Source organism: Argopecten irradians, chromosome 12, assembly GCF_041381155.1.
Source record: "Argopecten irradians isolate NY chromosome 12, Ai_NY, whole genome shotgun sequence".
NCBI classification, from domain to species: Eukaryota; Metazoa; Mollusca; class Bivalvia; order Pectinida; family Pectinidae; genus Argopecten; species Argopecten irradians.
This window is the reverse complement of record NC_091145.1, coordinates 14698950-14720781: the sequence shown is the minus strand read 5'-3', so window position 1 is coordinate 14720781 and position 21832 is coordinate 14698950. Positions and strand designations below refer to the sequence as shown.

The following is a 21832-nucleotide window of genomic DNA, read 5'->3' as shown; positions in this document are numbered from 1 at the left end:
AAACTGAATAACCTATAGCGATATTCGACACTATATGGATGGTATCGTGGATACGGTATTTGTACATGTAATTACACTGGAGTGTTGGTGATTTATCATTTACTGTCTAAATAAAATTGATATCGATTTAATAGCAATAAACTGTCCTTTTGGGATATACTTGATAACTTCCTGGTCAATAAAACTTTTGAATTTGTATTCCGAGAAATGTGATATAAATTACAAATGTGATTTTAAGAGGACTATATTTTGGAATGTTATTTATTTATTTATTGAAAATACACTAGAAAAGAGTAAATAAATCATTTTAATGAAATAAATCAATAAAAACAAAATAAAGCAAAATTTGGCAATGTGTCAATAATGATATTGATTTGCCGAAACAAGAAAACTTCTACATTCTATAAATCGATTTTTATAACATATTAAAATTTATGTGTGTTGTTTACAAAGATTATATTGTCATTACAACCATAATTCGAGATCAAAATCGATGGAGATAATGTACACAAAAGTATCGATTTGTATAGAAAAAAAGAGTTGGAATAGTTTTGTTATATTTGAAATGGACCATATGTTTCAAAAGAACAATTATTAAACAAAGTGGGATCCAATCGGTTGAGTCATATTTCTATCATTACAAATATATTTTTATCTTCATGTCTGATTGATTACCAATTTTTTTATTTTTTTTTTTAAATGTCGATTATTTATATTCTTATTCCTAAATTGTTAGCCAATGAAATGATTCATTATATATAAGGTATTCCGGACAATGCTATTTTTATAATATTGAAACGTCAACAATTAAACTTGATTTTAACACCACAATGTAGCCTTGTCAACTTAATGAGTAATACAAAGTAAATGCAATTAGCTCACAGTTAAGCTGTTAAATCATGAACTATTTAGCAATGATAATATCATTGTTAGCTTGACGTGATAGCATTATTCTTTTAACCTCAAAGTTATGTTTTAAATCGATACATGTTTGACACACGGATAAAACGTAAAGGATAACACTAGACGCTTGGTTTAGCTCGAGCTTTATGTAAACTATTCCATGATAAGTAAAACATCTTGAAAGGTAAATAAAACGGATGATAACGTGCATTGCGGTTTACACACGTATATCGATTTGAAGATATATATATATACGCATTGAACGGGCATATTTTATAGTTGTTTTACACTACGATCTTAATCATAACCGAACCTAATTATAGACACTTGAATAAAAAAACAGTTACATATATGCACATATGTGGCGCAGACAAAAGATACGACCTACGTTTGTTGTTAGCATTACGCCATGGTTGGTAGATATTGCCCGTCGGTTTGAATAGCGCAACGGTTGAGTAGAGTTTATTCAGGAAGTTTAAATCGGTACATGGAATTTGACCAACGGAAAGTTTCACAAACAAGCTTCTTGGTACAAAGACTCCGATATCATGCCAACATTTGAGATGGAATGACACAGGCTAAACACATGGAATAACTACATTGCAACTTCATCTGACTGCGAAATTATTTTTATTTTACAAGCGCAATTTACAAACAAATATAGATGCAGGAAATACCAGTACAGCAAATATGGCAAGAGTCGTTCTCCAGAAGGAGAAGTTCGGAGAATATGTCGAGATAGAACTAATAGGGAAAGGAACATTTGGGAAAGTGTATCTAGTCAAAAAGAGCGATGACAAAGGAAAGGACGATTCTGAAGTACAGGTATGTGGACATTTTATACACAAATAGCTCTGGGTATTCCACTAACGCCATTACCGTCTTTGTTATAACTTACTCGGGTAAATAGTTGTTATCAGGGTGGCATGTTAGTGTGCTATGTAATGTTCAAAACACGTCCTGACATTAACGCGTTTGAGAAAAGTCACAGTGATAAACAGGGAAAGAAATGCTATAAATTATACAATTTTTGGAATTTGTTAATTGATAATAATTATAAGGATTTCATAATTAACATTATGGCTTCATTGATCCGTTCATTTCTCTATTACTTTAGGGTATTTTGGTAGTACATATACTAGTATACAGAAAAAGATAATGTATTAGGATTGGTTTTGTTAGTTTTTCGTCCTTTTAATAGCCAGGCCCATTGAAAGACTATCGGGTTTAAATGGTGGAGAAAGATAGAATACTCGGAGTAAAACCACCGATCAGCGACCCAGTGGTTGAGGCTATGTAGGGGCATCTTAATCACACAGTCACCTTTGACCCTATTTATTAAGAAATAACTTACTTACACTAAGATATAGCATACGAGTCTATGACATTTTATATATAATCAAGTCTTTGTTATGACTTTACCAATTATAAACAACCCCTTTTAAGTCACTCTTGAGACGACTCTAATTTTCTACGACATACCCCCATTCTGTACACATACCTTTACCATCACCTTCTATCTATAATGTCTTCACAATACTTCAGGTAGGACGCATACACGAACTTATCCTACTGCATGGCGGTATGATGTCGCTATACATCTTCAACAATTAACAATTACATGTTTTGGATTGGCATACAGCCTGTACGGTACGTCTTTAATAAGAAAAGCTTTAAACTGAAATTATCAAAACAAATCGAGATAACTACATGAGAGACATGATCAAAAATGAAAGACGTTTTAATAATACTGAAACAGTATTATTTAACTTGTGTATTTTTTTTTGACAGATCTGTTATTGATTTCCACACGTTTTCAGGATTTATTTATTGAGTCGTATGTTTTCTGGAACACACTTTACAGTTGCATGACTAGTGCATAAGCATGTCCAAAGAACGATATAATCTTTTCAGTGTGTTGACAATTATTTTCAAATTATAAGCACAAGTCTGATTGCTGTCCCTTCATTTCCACTTGCTATAATTGTGACTTGCCACATTTTCCACATTTGCAGCACTTACATATTCAGAGGTCTCTTTAGCACCTGTATATTTACACCTTTCATGTTATCAATAGGGAAATCATAATTTAAAAGCAGTGTTGAAGTAGTACTATATTTTATGAAGGTATAATAAATTCAGTAATAATATATGATTACACAATACATTATAATGTATTTGACAAATTGAAATGTTTTATTCGGGCTTCCACGCTGGAGTGTATGCAAGATACAAAGTTATACTATGATATACTGTGATGGAGAAACGCTGCTTAAAATATTAGCTGTTATTTCTCTCATACCTACACATGTAATTCTGGCTGGTCTAGGGCAATACAAATTATGTTGCTTGAGGCTGTATTGCATGGCTACCCATGCAATTAAGCCTTGTGACGTCACATCGTCAACAAAATTACTATTTTCTAGGTACAATTTTATTTTTTTTAGAAACTAGGCTGGATTAAATTTAAAATATACAAACAACTGAATTTGCGTTGAAAATATCATGCAATTTTCATATATGAAGAGTTAACTTGCAGTTGCGTTTTTTTCAAATTCATTTCAAAATGGCGGAGTTTACTGGAAGTAAAATTGCAAAAAAAGTCGAGGTATGAGAGAAAAACACTCTTTCATACGTGGATATGAAGGATAGGGATATTCTACTCTCGGGGTCACAAAATGTAAAACCCTCGGCAAGCCTCGAGTTTTACAACATTTTGTAACCCTCGGGTAGAATATCCCTATCCTTCATATCCACATATGAAAGAGTCTTATAGTATTACTATACCAAAGCAGTTTTTCTCGATTACAGGTGAAAAATTATCATGAATTTGCTTGCGTAAAAAAACTGAATAACCTATAGCGATATTCGACACTATATGGATGGTATCGTGGATACGGTATTTGTACATGTAATTACACTGGAGTGTTGGTGATTTATCATTTACTGTCTAAATAAAATTGATATCGATTTAATAGCAATAAACTGTCCTTTTGGGATATACTTGATAACTTCCTGGTCAATAAAACTTTTGAATTTGTATTCCGAGAAATGTGATATAAATTACAAATGTGATTTTAAGAGGACTATATTTTGGAATGTTATTTATTTATTTATTGAAAATACACTAGAAAAGAGTAAATAAATCATTTTAATGAAATAAATCAATAAAAACAAAATAAAGCAAAATTTGGCAATGTGTCAATAATGATATTGATTTGCCGAAACAAGAAAACTTCTACATTCTATAAATCGATTTTTATAACATATTAAAATTTATGTGTGTTGTTTACAAAGATTATATTGTCATTACAACCATAATTCGAGATCAAAATCGATGGAGATAATGTACACAAAAGTATCGATTTGTATAGAAAAAAGAGTTGGAATAGTTTTGTTATATTTGAAATGGACCATATGTTTCAAAAGAACAATTATTAAACAAAGTGGGATCCAATCGGTTGAGTCATATTTCTATCATTACAAATATATTTTATCTTCATGTCTGATTGATTACCAATTTTTTTATTTTTTTTTTAAATGTCGATTATTTATATTCTTATTCCTAAATTGTTAGCCAATGAAATGATTCATTATATATAAGGTATTCCGGACAATGCTATTTTTATAATATTGAAACGTCAACAATTAAACTTGATTTTAACACCACAATGTAGCCTTGTCAACTTAATGAGTAATACAAAGTAAATGCAATTAGCTCACAGTTAAGCTGTTAAATCATGAACTATTTAGCAATGATAATATCATTGTTAGCTTGACGTGATAGCATTATTCTTTTAACCTCAAAGTTATGTTTTAAATCGATACATGTTTGACACACGGATAAAACGTAAAGGATAACACTAGACGCTTGGTTTAGCTCGAGCTTTATGTAAACTATTCCATGATAAGTAAAACATCTTGAAAGGTAAATAAAACGGATGATAACGTGCATTGCGGTTTACACACGTATATCGATTTGAAGATATATATATATACGCATTGAACGGGCATATTTTATAGTTGTTTTACACTACGATCTTAATCATAACCGAACCTAATTATAGACACTTGAATAAAAAAACAGTTACATATATGCACATATGTGGCGCAGACAAAAGATACGACCTACGTTTGTTGTTAGCATTACGCCATGGTTGGTAGATATTGCCCGTCGGTTTGAATAGCGCAACGGTTGAGTAGAGTTTATTCAGGAAGTTTAAATCGGTACATGGAATTTGACCAACGGAAAGTTTCACAAACAAGCTTCTTGGTACAAAGACTCCGATATCATGCCAACATTTGAGATGGAATGACACAGGCTAAACACATGGAATAACTACATTGCAACTTCATCTGACTGCGAAATTATTTTTATTTTACAAGCGCAATTTACAAACAAATATAGATGCAGGAAATACCAGTACAGCAAATATGGCAAGAGTCGTTCTCCAGAAGGAGAAGTTCGGAGAATATGTCGAGATAGAACTAATAGGGAAAGGAACATTTGGGAAAGTGTATCTAGTCAAAAAGAGCGATGACAAAGGAAAGGACGATTCTGAAGTACAGGTATGTGGACATTTTATACACAAATAGCTCTGGGTATTCCACTAACGCCATTACCGTCTTTGTTATAACTTACTCGGGTAAATAGTTGTTATCAGGGTGGCATGTTAGTGTGCTATGTAATGTTCAAAACACGTCCTGACATTAACGCGTTTGAGAAAAGTCACAGTGATAAACAGGGAAAGAAATGCTATAAATTATACAATTTTTGGAATTTGTTAATTGATAATAATTATAAGGATTTCATAATTAACATTATGGCTTCATTGATCCGTTCATTTCTCTATTACTTTAGGGTATTTTGGTAGTACATATACTAGTATACAGAAAAAGATAATGTATTAGGATTGGTTTTGTTAGTTTTTCGTCCTTTTAATAGCCAGGCCCATTGAAAGACTATCGGGTTTAAATGGTGGAGAAAGATAGAATACTCGGAGTAAAACCACCGATCAGCGACCCAGTGGTTGAGGCTATGTAGGGGCATCTTAATCACACAGTCACCTTTGACCCTATTTATTAAGAAATAACTTACTTACACTAAGATATAGCATACGAGTCTATGACATTTTATATATAATCAAGTCTTTGTTATGACTTTACCAATTATAAACAACCCCTTTTAAGTCACTCTTGAGACGACTCTAATTTTCTACGACATACCCCCATTCTGTACACATACCTTTACCATCACCTTCTATCTATAATGTCTTCACAATACTTCAGGTAGGACGCATACACGAACTTATCCTACTGCATGGCGGTATGATGTCGCTATACATCTTCAACAATTAACAATTACATGTTTTGGATTGGCATACAGCCTGTACGGTACGTCTTTAATAAGAAAAGCTTTAAACTGAAATTATCAAAACAAATCGAGATAACTACATGAGAGACATGATCAAAAATGAAAGACGTTTTAATAATACTGAAACAGTATTATTTAACTTGTGTATTTTTTTTTGACAGATCTGTTATTGATTTCCACACGTTTTCAGGATTTATTTATTGAGTCGTATGTTTTCTGGAACACACTTTACAGTTGCATGACTAGTGCATAAGCATGTCCAAAGAACGATATAATCTTTTCAGTGTGTTGACAATTATTTTCAAATTATAAGCACAAGTCTGATTGCTGTCCCTTCATTTCCACTTGCTATAATTGTGACTTGCCACATTTTCCACATTTGCAGCACTTACATATTCAGAGGTCTCTTTGTCAATCGTGTATATATCCTTGTTGAATGAACGACATAACATTCAATTTTATTTCTGTCAGCAGTTTTGCTTTTGGTTATAACTTTTTTCGTAGACGTGGAACATTTTTGAAGTTCTTAAACGGTTAAGTCACAATCAATAAAGGCTCTACCTGCAATATATCCTTAGAAAGGTTTAGTTAAACTACGAACGCTTAAAGGAAGCATAATGAGTAAGTAAAAGAAAGTATACTATACGTGATGTTTGTCAAAGCCAACATCAGTGAAAATGTATTGTCATGGTGAAACAAAGAAATTGCATGTTAACTTGTCAGAACGATTCTGATTATCCTCAAGATAGCAATACAAATTAAATTCGGTTACAAATTACTGATTCGTAAGGTTAGGGTGTCACCATTTTCGTCCGAGCTTGTGGATTGATTTGACTTTGGTTTGTGTGGCGGGTATGTTTGATGAGATTTAACACCCTTACTCGTCCGGAACGCCTGGCTCTGTTTACATCGCTATTTTCCTAGAACCGTTGGATACATTTTTGTAGTTGGTATATTTTCGCGCTTTCGCATTACAAACTTGAGATCCGCGAAAAAATAAATAATAACAAAATTATATGTATATTTTTTTTACTGCCGAATCACGAATTTTTAATTAGTGAAAGTTTTATTCTCCCTTATTAACTGAAAGTCACGGATTTTCCAATCTGCGAGAATTAGTGTTATACGATATTTACTTGCAACCATCAACGTTCTCTTGCTATGTTACAGAAGTATGCATTAAAGAAAATCAGGTTTCCTGATACCAATCGGGATCGACAGGAGGAACTTGTTCAGCGCGAGGAAGATATCCTGAAAGCTGTGAACCATGTAAACGTAGTTCGATATGTGGACTCTTTTCGGGACAAAGACAACGTTTATATGGTTATGGAGTACTGCTCGGGAGGAACACTGCATTCATATATCCGTGATCTGAATAACAGCATGGAGGAGGATAACTTTTTAAATTTCATGAACCAGATTACAAAAGGATTAAAGGTAATGTTACAGAATTACATTAACAAACTATTTTTTGATCAATTTAAATTTCAAATTCTAGAAGAACCGTTCAGAATTCGAAAACTTGATTTATTAGATAATACATGGCTTGTATCTTTCAATACAAGGTTTATTTTGGTACCATTTGCGTAGAGAGTTAGCCCATAACAGCTTAATTGTTAGAAGAACATTTACATTTGTCTGGACAAATTACACATTGCAATTCAGACTTCAGCATCAACATCATTTTGACTTGTGATCTATATTGGAAATAAAATAATGTGTATCTATTTACAGTATCTTCATAGAAAGGACATAATGCATCGAGATATAAAAACCAAAAATATCATGATATCAAGTGGACATGTTTTGAAGATATGTGACTTCGGCATTTCAAAGTAAGTGCTTAATTTCATTTTGATTTCATACACTCAAATCCTCCTCGATATTCTAGGGGGTTACTACTCGAGTTTTACTTAAGGATTAACTTGAATAGATTTTTTATGTTATAGGGATATAACATTGGCATTAATGAAATTAAAATGAAAATCAAGACGAAAACATTTGAAATTGCAGTAATTAATATCTGGACGCTTTCCAAATACCAAATTAATTAAAACTTCATAACTTGAAACATCGTCCAGCGTCTTAGAACGTCGTCTGCTACTGTGTCCGGAACACTGGAGGAAATTAAAAACTAGCCTATTTTGATTGGAAAACACAAGGAAAAATACCTACTATAGAAGGGTATCTATATTGCGCGATATTAACTGTCATATCAAGAGATATAATGTTTAAATATTTTAAAAGTGTATGTTATTTTGTAGATTTTTAGGTATTATTGCTAAAATAAAGTTTGATGTTGTATAAAATGCATTTTTGATTATTTTATTTATGATACCATGGGGAACTATATTATATCTGGAAAATATCTGCTGTTCCGGTATTTGTACCTGCTGACGTCAGCGATGTGATGAGTGGCAAATTTAAACGCATTATTAGCGACGTTTCTTCAAAAAATATTTGAATGTAAATATAAGCAATAAACAGTTACCAAATTGTAGTATATAGTCAATATGAATACAATTTGGGTGACAGATAAATAATCATGTCGCCCTAACGGGCGACATTCAATTTATCGGTCACCCAAATTGTATTCATATTGACTATATACTACTTTGGTAACTGTTTATTGCTTAAATAACACAAATATATAAATGTACTCTAAATGAACCGGCTTATGATGAGAGTACACTCAAATACTTATGTTATATCTACATATCATAAACGATCCATTCAAATTAATCCTTATTCTTCAATTTACCAAAAGATAATCTGTTCAATATTCAAAATTCATGCTGGGACTCTTTTGTCTATGAAATCATTTCGCCGTCAACTCAGCCAATCAGAAGCGATGTTACAAACGGCGACGCCCTTTTTTAATATGGACCGATAAAGTACAATTTTAAGCCACTGAAAATGCCAGTATGTTGATATATCAACCAATAGACTTATGTCATAGCAAACCTGGAGGCTCTGTGTGCAACAAGATATGTTTGCGCCATTAAAGCTATATGTGCCGTAATTTACATATTCACGAATCGAGGAGAGCTTTAATTATGTAATTCACCACCAATAGTTATTGAGAAAACAATCTAAGAATTGCAATACTCACAATGCATAGGTCTTAATTTTACAAGTACAAATAAGAGCTAAAAATGAATTTTAGCAGTACTGACAAAAATCATTGTATTAGTATTTACATCTACTGTGTACATACAGTCAAATATTAAAGCTAATTTGTGGTATACAATTTCATGTCATATCGTTACAGTTAATAATTTTAAAGTGATTAAGGCATGAAGAGTATGGATTTTACAGAGCATACATTCTGTGTTGTAACTAAAGTTTATAAGGTATCATACATGATCCATTTCAATGATTTTCACGGCTTATTCATCAAACCTTAGTTTTCAAAAGATAACTGCAGAAAAAATAGCATGTCAACATATTCGCCCAGTTACGTGGTATTTTTAGATCATCTGACCCGAAGGGTCAGGATGACCTACATGTATAGTCATCATGCTTCGTCCGTCGTCAGGAGTCGTTCTCCGTCTGTCATCCGTCGTGCGCCGTCCGCAAAACTTATCATTCAAACAACTTCTTCTCAATAACTAAAATGATACTAATATTTGGCTTGCAGCAGCATGCTAAGATAAAGGGCCAACAGTTATTCAAGGTAACAGGGGTCAAAAAGGCTATAATCTTTAAACGACTTCTTCTCAATATCCAAAAGACCCAGGGTTATCATATTGGGCCTGCAGCATGCTGAGATAAAGGGCTACCAGATGTTTTCAAAAATTATTTTTAACCTTTATTTAAGGTCACAAGGGTCAAAAAGGCTAAAATCTTCTAAATTCTTCTAAATAACCGAAATGCCTAGAGTACTCATATTGGGCCTGCAGCATGCTAGAATGAAGGGCTACCAAATTTTCTTCAAGTAAATGACCTTGACCTTCCTTGAAGGTCACGGGGGTCGAAAATGCCAAAAACATTAAACAATTTACTCTGTATTTCAATTTTACTATATACTGTATTAACAGTCAGATGAACGTTAAGGCCCATTGGGCCTCTTGTTAGTGTCAATCCCGTTGTTTGCATCTTTGTCGTAACGCAAGTTTAACAATTTCTGAAAAATGTTATTATCTTACCGGGAAAATAATAAACTTCTTGCTGAAGTGACGTAACGAGGCGGCCTTTTTTGCATGAGTAGCCATCTAGTACAACCTCAGTTGGTTTGTTTAGTTTTACGTCCTATTAACAGCCAGGGTCATGTAAGGACGTGCCAGGTTTGTTGATGGAGGAAAGCCGGAGTACCCGAAGAAAAACCACCGGCCAGCGGTCAGTACCTGGCAACTGCCCCACATGGGATTCGAACCCGCATCCCAGAGGTGGAGGGCTTGTGGTAATATGTTGGGACATCTTAACCACTCGGCCACCGCGGCCCCATACAATGTGTAACAACCTCAGACAACACGAGTGTATTGCATGGGATTAATTGAATCTTTCACCCCATTTGGGATGAGACAGGGAACCTCAACCCAAGGATAAAATTCTTAAGGTGTCAAACACGAATCTTATCTCGAGGGTTGAAATCTCGTGTCTTATCCCAAAGAGGGTGTATGGTTCTTTTTCTCTTACCCTATGTGAACACGTGCAAAGATTACGTGTAGCTTGTCAGACCACATCAGTGAATCTTGAACGGTCGTCCGAAACTGAAGTGTGCTTGCAGTCTAGTGATCGAGGGGACATTTATTAAATGGTAGTCCATTTGGTTTATTTCTACGATTCCTTTTTCTTTAGGTTCAGGGCTAATATCAACTCGGTGTGGATGGGTACCCCGCGTTATATGAGCCCAGAAATCGTGAAAAAACATCCATATGAATTTAAGGTACGTGCCAATTCATAGTCATAAATTAAAGCTATATGTTAAATTATCATTTATGTGTAATATGCTATAATTTTCCAAAGCTGATTTCAACAGATATATAGTGATAATATGAAGTAAAATACAGAGCAAAATGACGTCAAACACTTATTTCATTGCATGTAATCGTCTTTTTCAGAGGAAAAAAACTAAATAAATAAGAAACCTTTTAAAGGTATTGGGGAAAGACTAGAATATGTTTCTTAAACTATTTTGTATACTTTAAAGATGCTACATCGCTAACGAATAGTATTTTTTCTCTACCAAGTACAGGAGCAGATGAACCAGTACTTTTCTTTAGTTACAAAACTTACTTATTTTCCACCATTTCCACCATTGAAAAGTTTAAGCTTCTTATTTTACTTCAAGATAAAAATATTAAAAATAATTAGTTGTGTCCCGAAAAAAGTCCATGCCACTATGCCCTATATGGAATGAAATACTGATTGCGCATGCACCAAAAGCAAAACTGGTTATTTTATAATATTTCTTTGTGTTAATTAGACATACATTTACATGAGTAAACACCAACTATTGATCAAATGATGAGTATATCGTTTATGCTCAGTCGGCGGTGGAGCATATTTAATCATCTTGTCTATTTCAAATAAACTTAATCTTAATTATGATCTGTTAAAAATAATTTTAAATATCTGCCGTGGCCTTTATACAACCTTCCTTGACGCAGACAACTTATTGTATTTATACAGACCGATATATGGAGCTTGGGCTGTACAGCATATGAAATGGCGGTGTCAGAATACTTGTTTAAAGCGGACACTCTGGATAAAATATTCGAAGATATACGATCTGATAAGGTTAGTAATTGCCACGAGCTGGTGTAAAGGAAGGAGGGATACGTAAATGAACTTTTAACGGCTTAGGCCTGTTCTATGTTTTGGAAGGCTGCTGTATGTCCGTGTTGTGTCTTTTTTCTCACACGATCCGCCTAAGATCCAGCGATTTTGATATTTATTGGCTGGAAATTCATTGTGACGTCAAGACATAATCAATAAAATGGTATTTTTAGGATTGTGGGACAAAATGGCGGTCACCACTGGGTTTTATCAATATATTTTGACGTAGCCTTCTTCAAAATGTAGATTGCTGTAGTTATGTGATAAAAAGTATCTTGTGTTCATTTCATATGAGAAATTATGAAACTCGTCTCGCCAAGGCTCGCAAAAATAAAAACTTCCAAGTCTCGTTTCATAAAATCTTATATGAAATGAACATTCATTTAAGACTCTAAATGTAATAGTGGAACGCTTGCTTTTTATATAGTGCTATCTCATTGAAAGGATAAAATCTCGAGAAGAGGTTGTAACATAAAACCTGACTTTAAACCAAACCGATCAACCATGAGACTGATCACTTTATGTAATAACATGTGTCGTTTATAGTCAGTGAACACTTTGTGTTATCTGTTTAAAATGTCTGAGCATTCCAAAGCAAAACAAAGATCATTTTTATGGCACATTTTATACTGGAAGGGTATATTAACGTCTTTCATTCCATATTCTGTATTCTCGCTAAATTTATATTCTCCACAAATACCTATTGTGATTTCAACTGTTGTACATTGTGATAGTTAGCACTATTTATCACGTAACTCGAAGTATAATGTTTATAGAATTAAAATTACCTAAAACCCACGATTCATACGGAATAATTAACTAACATCACTTATACAACATGTTACTCTACAAATGTTATCTAAATAAAAGACCCATGACTGATACCATACCATTAAGATGAAAAAAAACCTAACAACAACTTAAAATCTGAAACATACGGATAACGAAGATTGAACTTATACCCTGTACATAGGAACCATCTTAAAGCAAGATTATGAACATAAAAGTTGATAAATGTAATATTAAATAAGATTAAGATGATAAAGAAGCATCACAAATACTGACTTATTTGAAGTTGAGGAATGACTGAAATCTTATTCAGCTGAATCTGTGTATCTAATTATCATATTGACAATAACATTCAAGTATTAAAAAAATAATAAAGATGAAAAACTATTTACATTTAATGATTATGACTATTTATTGTTGTGCTTCATTTATCCATATTTAAGGTGTATCTTGCCTTAAATTTATATGATATATCCAGCGATCTTTATCAAAAAGAATATGATATTGAAGGACCATGCTTACCGTTGTAGGTTCCAGATATGACCAGGGTCCCTTACTGTGAGGACCTTAAGACCCTAATAAAGAAGATGTTGGAAGTTTCCCCGGAAAAGAGACCGACTGCAAAAGAGGTGTTGAAAATTATTGATAACCACGAGTGTACACCATCGAGAGTCTCCCTAGCAACACCGTCCCTGGGGCAGAGGAGAGGGACGGAAAGCGAGCAGTCAACGGTAACCGACAACACACCTGAGAGTGAGTATAAAAATTCAAACTAATTAGTATTGGATTCGAATTCCTTATCATGTGTACCGACTAATAGTCAACTCAAAAAGTCAAATGTATGCTGTATTTCTAAATTTCCCTAAGAAGTTTATTTTGTTTTTGCATATTACAGAGTTATTTGCCCTTGTTGTTAGGTATTGATTGTGACGCCATGTGTTTGGGAGCGTAACGTCATAATTTTTATCGAAACATCGTTAGTGTCGTACACAAAACAATAACATCACAATGGATACCTATCCGCAAGGAAGGTAGCTCTGTAATATGCAAAGACGGAATTAGCGGTTATCAAAACTGAAATCATTTAAAACCTAGATTTTACTTGAATCTGATCACAGGCGTTTCATATACAATCATTTGCAATATGACTTAAAAGCTTAACTAACAATGCCTGATAACAATAGAGATTCTGTAGCCCGGGTTCCAGTAGTTTCTGATACTTACATATATTGTGTTTGAGATTACAATATAGAACTTATGGAAAGTATCATTGAAGTTTCCATTGTGACAATATTATCACAGTAATATTTTCAATCTCATCAATCAAGTAAGTGTCCAGAAAGTAGTATTTTTCTGATTTTGTTCTATCGAATGTATGCTAATACTTTCGTATGACAATATACATTGTTTTCATTCGTTTTGAAGCTATCAATAGTTAGGTTGTTAACTATGAAGTCTCCTACTAAATAAACAAAATCTGAAATTAATCGTTGAAGAAATGTCCATACATATTGGTTATTTATAGCACAGGGCATATACTCCCGTACAGGTTTGTATGTTCAGCACATGTTTTTAACTAATTCATATTGCTTTAACACGGAAACATTCATATATTTATGCTGCCATATTCAGCCTTTGCATATAACAGAGTTAGTTATAGGCTCTTGCGTGTAGGATTCGGTCCTGACTGTAACATTAATTTTGTGACCGAATATTATGCCGTGTTGCTTTAAAATAAAACATATTAAATATCACCGTCACATAAACATGATGGAACAATCAAGGGCAGATAACTCTGTAATATGCAAATGCAGAATTACTATTACTTAGTGAAATCACAATGCATAACTCTTCACAGCATTTGATCATTGTTCTGTAAATACATATGTTGCTTTGTAAACTATAATTTAGAAAACAAATCTTCCAATTGTTTTGATGTTTGAGATTATCTAGATTTTTGCCCCTTTCGCTCATTTTTCTGCGAAAGTGTTTATATACACACGCACTTCAATTCTACTTTCAAAGCATTAGTTGAATTACTGTATTTATATACACACGCACTTCAATTCTACTTTCAAAGCAATAGTTGAATGACTATATCTGTATACACACCCACTTTCATTCTTCTTTCAAAGCGTTAATTGAATTACTATATCTATATACATACGCACTTTCATTCTACTTTCAAAGCATTAGTTGAATTACTATATCTATATACTCACCCACTTTCATTCTACTTTCAAAGCATTAGTTGAATTACAATATCTATATTTATTGACCATTGCGTATTTTGTCTAAATTATGTGGCATCTGAATAGCTTATGTCATAGTTTTACATTTGTGATATCTTTCGAATATTGTCGAGCGTCCAGTTAAAAAACTATAGATCCTTGAATACAAACGCATCTTCATGTTTCAAATTCATGTTTCGTCCATTGGTATCTCTACCTTTTTGAATTTGTTTTGTGAAGGGTAACTTTCTTAAATGCTTTAGTACAAAGCTATAATTTGCTAGCCAAATGCAACTAGTTTTAATAAATAAGATCAGAAGAGGCCCCGACAGACACGATAGTGTAATTAATGTTTGGTTTTGGTGTTATTTTGTGCACATTATTTCAGCAAAATTAATGAATGGAATATTTTAACGCATTAGGGGATTTACCGGCATTTTATTGGCATCCACAATGCAAATACAATTATAAACTATTCTGATATCACCAGGTTCCTTACTTAATATGCCCATACACTTTCTTAAAAAACACAATTCAATATAGATTGAAAACCAGTTTAATATTTATTCTCAACCTTTTATGAAAGGAACAGTTTCAATAGATAAAGTCGTTGACGATATTTCATCTACTGAAATCGTAGATTTCAAATAAGAAATATAAATAATAATGGCTAGAGATAAGCCATTGTCTAAGTAAATGTTAATGTGTAGCGTCTTTTCCATTCACAGATACAGGAGGGGACTCTGGTCTGGGCGTCAGCTGTGAGTAATACAATGTATAAACATATTAGACAAATCACATAAAAAGTCGCACAAACTACATAAATAACATAAAAATCATACAATCTACATGAATTACGTAAAACGTCATACAAACTACACAAATTACAAAATAAACGTAACACAAACTATAGAAATTGCATAAAACGTCATACAAACTACATAAATTACATAAAACGTCACACAAACTACCTAAATTGCATATAAAAAAACATACAAACTGGTGTCGTTTAGTGCCTGTGAATAAGCTCTTGTAGACAGGTACTGATTGTTACACAATATGTATTGAAGTGTAACGGCATTGATTTAGAGACAATGATATCGTACAGATTGATGAAGAAACACTATATACATATCTTAAATAACACAACACTCTTTGATATGCAAAACAGAAATACTAACATGGCATATTTTAGTGGATATTTGCTCTAAGAATTGATTTGTATGCTGTGAATTTTGAATGCTATAACGCCAAAAATTTAAGTTTGAGCGACCATACTCTTCACAAAATAAAACAATAAATGTATCTGATTTACAGCTAAAATGAAGCGTTGCTCTAGTAAAGCTAAGAAGTATTTGGAACGAGCCTCCACCGAGTTTCAGACGTAAGTGCACTTCTCTGAATCCTGTATTGTAATATCCTGCACAAATACAGAATCATATATATTTTTAGGAAGAAAATTATCTCACTATTCTTACCATTGTAACCATGGGTCTAAACTCCTGTGAAGTCTGGCCTTATTCTGCTAGTCAGGATTGAAACTCATATTGTTTTTCGTTTCATTATCTCGTTTAATTGTAAAAAAAAAAGAAAAGAAATGGAATTTTCAACAAGAAATAGTCTAAACAGCGATTTCGATAATTATCTTATCAATGTTTTGCTTTTAATCCAAAATATTCAAAACGAAACATACACTTAACAGATAACCATAAAAATGTGTTCACAGGATGTTGGTAGAAATCATACATTCTCGAGATGGAGTCGACATTGTGAAGGATATCAAAACAGCAGTATCATTGGAAGAAGCTGGGGTGGGTACATAGGAAATGTATATTTTGGATTGGTATATTTGATGGAAATCATGAAATATCCTAAGGTATACAATAATCAGTATTCCATTGACGAAGAATGTCTTACCTACGGGTGTAATACCGGTTTATCCGATGCAATATATTCGTGTAACCTGAGACTGTATTATATAGCTACCCATGCAATGCAATGCAATACGTGACGTCATTGAGATTATAAAAATATTATTTAATTAATGAGTTTTAACCGTGTTTTTCAGAAACTCTGCTGGAATTAAATTGAAAAATGCAAACAACGGGGTTTATGTTAAAATATCTTATTTGCAGTTGCGGTTTTCTTCTAACTTATTTCTCAAAATGGCGGGCTATCATGATTGTAAAATTGTAATAAAAATGTCAAGCTGTGAGACTCTTTCATATGTGGATTGGAAGGATAGGGATATTCTACCCTCGGGTCACAAACTGTTGTAAAACCCTCGGTAAGTCTAAGGTATTACCACCTTTTGTGAACCTCGGGTAGAATATCCCCATCCTTCATATCCACATATGAAAATGGCCTATAGTATTGTATGCTGGAAAAGGTTATTAGAAATGATTTTTATTTATAAATAACTTCAGTTTTATTATAACAATTACTAATCCAATTGACCAACTGATATAAAAAAACGCTTGTTGATCTGGAAAAGCGCGGGATAGGTTTTAATTTTAGTGTAGATGTTTCGTCATTCTTAGACCCGCTAGTTATACACAAGTATGTTACACGTTTTGATATCAATAAAACAATGATAATTCGGAATTACAAAATACTAATAAATCAAAAACTTCCTTTCCTTCGATGGAATTACAGACGGTTAAACTGATAATTATTTCAACTGCCTTAAACGACCTTTTTGTATATCATTGGTCAACATTGATTTTTAATTGACTTTTTCATTTACAGAAAATATTAAAGCAGAGAGGGAATGCTCGAGTTAATCGGAAATTCCAGGACGTAATGAAGATTGTCGAGTCACTGTACAACATTGAGAAGGAAATCAATAGATTAGAAGACGTAGATGCATCATTTTCGTCATTGGAATCATTTTTTACTTGCCAATCTACAATGTCTCAAAGTCGATCCCGGAAAAACACAACGTGATTTTTTGTTTGTTTCAGTATTCAGAGCTCAGAAAATGTGCTGTCCGTACCCTCTTTCAACGTTGAGATCGAAGAAAGCTATCATGTCCCTGTGAAAAACCAAATTATCAGTTGATATATTACTTAAGCTGTCGACATTCGCTACTTTTGGAGGCTTGTGAGGCTTCAATACCAAGATGGACATTAGCTATAATTCTTGTGAGCAATACCATGATTTTCAATAACTACAGAGATGCATTTTTTTGTTTTATTTGAATAGATCACGATTGCGGATACATGACTTGCTACTAATATTTAAAAAAACCCAGACATCAGTCGTTCAAATTCCTGTTTAAACAACTGATGTGATGTACACGGGGATTTGTGGAGTTCATGCACCCTATCACTTTCTCCGTATTATTATTATTGAAAATGTGGTGGAAATGTCAATTACTTTATACAATTATACAATTATTGCCCTCTGTGGAGGAATATATCTAGAATTGTCTCCCTGGAAAGGGTTATTTACTCGAGAGCGAAGCCCAAGAGAAAGTAACTCTTTCCAGAGAGACAATTCTAGATGCATCCCGACACATAGGAACATACATTGTAATTATGTTATTATAACAAACAAAATTAAAAGAAAAATCTGGTGAAAGAACTCATGAAGATATTTCTCAACAACGTTGCTAAATTCACTGGGCTGCAAAAAACAACCAACAGCGTTGCCATTGTTGGTTGACGTTGCAAATGAGGTCAACTTCCGGTCACGTGCGGAACTTCCGAGGGTTATTTCTCTGAGGGGTTATATCCCTGGGTTTATTTCCCTCGTCTTCCAATTCCGGTGCAATATATAACTTATTAAATGTCATGTGATCAAGTTTAATCCGATCAGAACATTCTAAATGAAAGTGAGGTATAATACCATAAATTGTTTTGTATATAACAAGTTCGTTGTCAACTTCCTGCTGTGTTGATGCCCTTATTTTGTACATTTAAGTTTTCTTAAACAATGTATTATGTTCAAGAAGTTTGCGTTGAAAGTGTATTTTTGTCACAAATTAGCATGTAGAATGGATATTCGACTTTGATGATAAGAGCAAACATTTTCGAATACGACGGTAACTTACAGTTAGTCATGTGTATGTTACAGAATTTATCCTAACTTAGTGTATATTTCTTGGTCTGTAATTAAATTACTAAATCACTATAATACCCATGACATTAAATTGAAATTAACCTTAATTGAAATGAAGACATACAATCTGTGTTTTATAGGGAGGTTAAGATGTTGGTTTAATTTAAACCATTAACTGTTGCTCGTGTCCGTCCCCTTTGTATATCTGTTTAACAACGTTTTTTTTGTTTTTGTTTTTTTTCTAACAATTAGACTAATTTTTATTTTTTTTAAGAAATTGCTCTTGTCCGTCCACTTTGTATATTAAAAGGTCGCGAATCCGTCCGGGAGTATTTTTGTCAATCTGTTAATAATGCCTTAATTTCTGCCAGATTTTTATATCATACTCATAATTTATCATTACATTTCCTTAATCTTATCATATTGATCTTAGTTATAGAATACAAATATATAAAGCACATGAAATTTATACAATGTGTGTACGGATATATTAAGCAATTCAAAAATAATACAATTTAGAATCGTTTACCTGCCTTCGTTTATCTTATATGCTTAATGTCTATTCATAGTGTCCGTTAGAACAATACTAATATATATCATGATCTTGTAATGGACTTTCTTGTTTAGCTGTATATTACAAAATTGATGGAAATGTATGATTATTTTCTACAGAATGAATTTTCAATCACCAACACCACTATCACCACAAGACATCATATAGTGGACAACGATATGATGACTTCGTCATCACCTAACATTAATCACCAAGGTTATATATTATATCGGATTTGTTTGGCATCAGTTTATCTGTGAACAAGTCAATCATTTTATAAATATGTTATTTGAACACCATTGCTTATGGAAACAATTCATAAATATCAAATTTTATTTTTCTGACGATTTAAAGAAATACCTTTATTTATCGCATTACTGTATATCACCATGCCAACCTCAGACTCGTGTTATGTTCATTTTATACATATTGTGTATAAGAATGTCATTTCAATTGTAACATAAATGTTGTTTTTACTTCTACGAAAAATTGAACTTTTTTATCATATAATAATGTATGAAATCCAAAATATTTTTTTCTTTGTTTTAGATCAATAACTCTTAACGGACACAATTTAGTGTTTTTATTCATACTAAGTTATTTAAAATAGGGGGAGGAATTGGACTGAAATATATTACCATTAAATTTACGTTGGTATTTGTGCCATTTTTAGGGGGCTTGATAATAAAATTAGTCCCATAGTTTACCACTAACCTTTCAACTCTTGGATACGACTTTACTGTCCACTGGATTTAAATTATCTATAAACTGATGAGGAATGTTGGTTTCCTGGGACTGAGATTAGTGGAACCCGATAAATGATAAGTCTATCAAAAGGCCATACGTTTCATGTAAACAAATGTAAACAAACTCACCACATAAATAAAATTATTTCCATTCATCTCCCTTACGGGATGGTATTGATCGTGACGTCATTATTTTGTGAGTAAAACACCGTGTCTTATTCTCTAAAACATGTGATGTATATGCTCACATTATGTCACAATCATAACCTCACCACAAGTGCAGATAATTATGTAATATGCATAGACGGTACATTATGTACATAAGAAACAGTAAAGATGTTTTAAAACAAATAAATATTTGTACGTATACATATCAAAAAAGAAATACAATGAAACATGTTTATAGCGAACAACGAATTCATGGTTAAAACGTAGTAGATTTCATCCCCCATCATGGTTCCGATAAGATTATGTTATATGTGTATAACGAACTATGCTTATAACAAAGTAATTTTGTAGGTCCCTAGGGGTTTATGATAACCTGTAATGTACATGCTTTATTAATTAGAAAACAAAATATGTCATACATCAACATAATCATGTTTTCCTTTCAGTGACTTAATTATCATTCATTTTTCACTTTGTCTTAACGGGTACATTTAATTGCTGTGATACCGTTTTCTTATGTCGTGTACTATGTCAAGTTAGCAATATATTTTCTCTTTTTAATGTAAATAAACTCATTTTACAACTTTTGCGATAAAATGTAATGCATGCTTACAAGTGCACTGCTTGTAAATGCTTAACCAAACGCCAGTACACTCTTTGATATTGTAGAAATGAATCTAGTCTAGATATTCATCGTTTAATACAGTCAAACTTGCATTGAGCGGTCACCTAATGGGCCGAGATAATGTCTGGTGACTGCTCAAACCAGGAACAGTCATATCAACCCTTACAAAGTCCGATGTCTAAGAGGTACAATGATTTATATATAAGTACTTTATTGAATATATGTGCACTGCCAAGTAAGGTAGACAATATACAAACATGGAATCCGATGTTACCGTCAATTAATATCGTAAAAATCACCCTGATCATTAGGCCTAAACTCTAAAAAAACGGCGCTCAGAATGGCGACTGGCCTACATTTTAAGGTAATAATCCTTATCGGGACATGATTTGAGTGCCCGCTAAAATAGGGTTCAAGATATAGTGATTTTCATCAGGAAACAGTTAATTGGCCGCTAAAGACAGGTAACCGCTCATTTAAGGTGACCGTTAAGGCAGGTATGACTGTATAAATACCATTGTTTCATTTTAATAATTCAATAAATCTGTTTATATTGTAGTAATGTGTTGAATTTGTTCTTATTTTTCCTTCTGAAAATGA

At 32.9% G+C, this 21832-nt stretch overlaps 1 protein-coding gene across 2 annotated transcripts; it reads left to right on the top strand.

Moving 5' to 3' along the window:
- The first annotated feature begins 458 nt into the window (after positions 1 to 458).
- On the top strand, positions 459 to 21790 carry LOC138305174 (serine/threonine-protein kinase nekl-2-like). Of its 2 annotated transcripts, XM_069245597.1 has the most exons (11): positions 459 to 5472; positions 7448 to 7714; positions 8012 to 8112; positions 11078 to 11165; positions 11912 to 12019; positions 13378 to 13600; positions 14373 to 14396; positions 15807 to 15839; positions 16396 to 16462; positions 16805 to 16889; positions 17827 to 21790. In XM_069245597.1, the coding sequence occupies exons 1-11, from the start codon at positions 5338 to 5340 to the stop codon at positions 18022 to 18024; spliced, it is 1329 nt and encodes a 442-aa protein (XP_069101698.1). In that variant the 5' UTR covers positions 459 to 5337; the 3' UTR covers positions 18025 to 21790. The 2 variants fall into 2 exon arrangements, with proteins under 2 accessions (XP_069101698.1, XP_069101699.1); XM_069245598.1 differs by lacking the exon at positions 14373 to 14396 and having other exon boundaries at positions 463 to 5472.
- Positions 21791 to 21832: the final 42 nt, after the last annotated feature.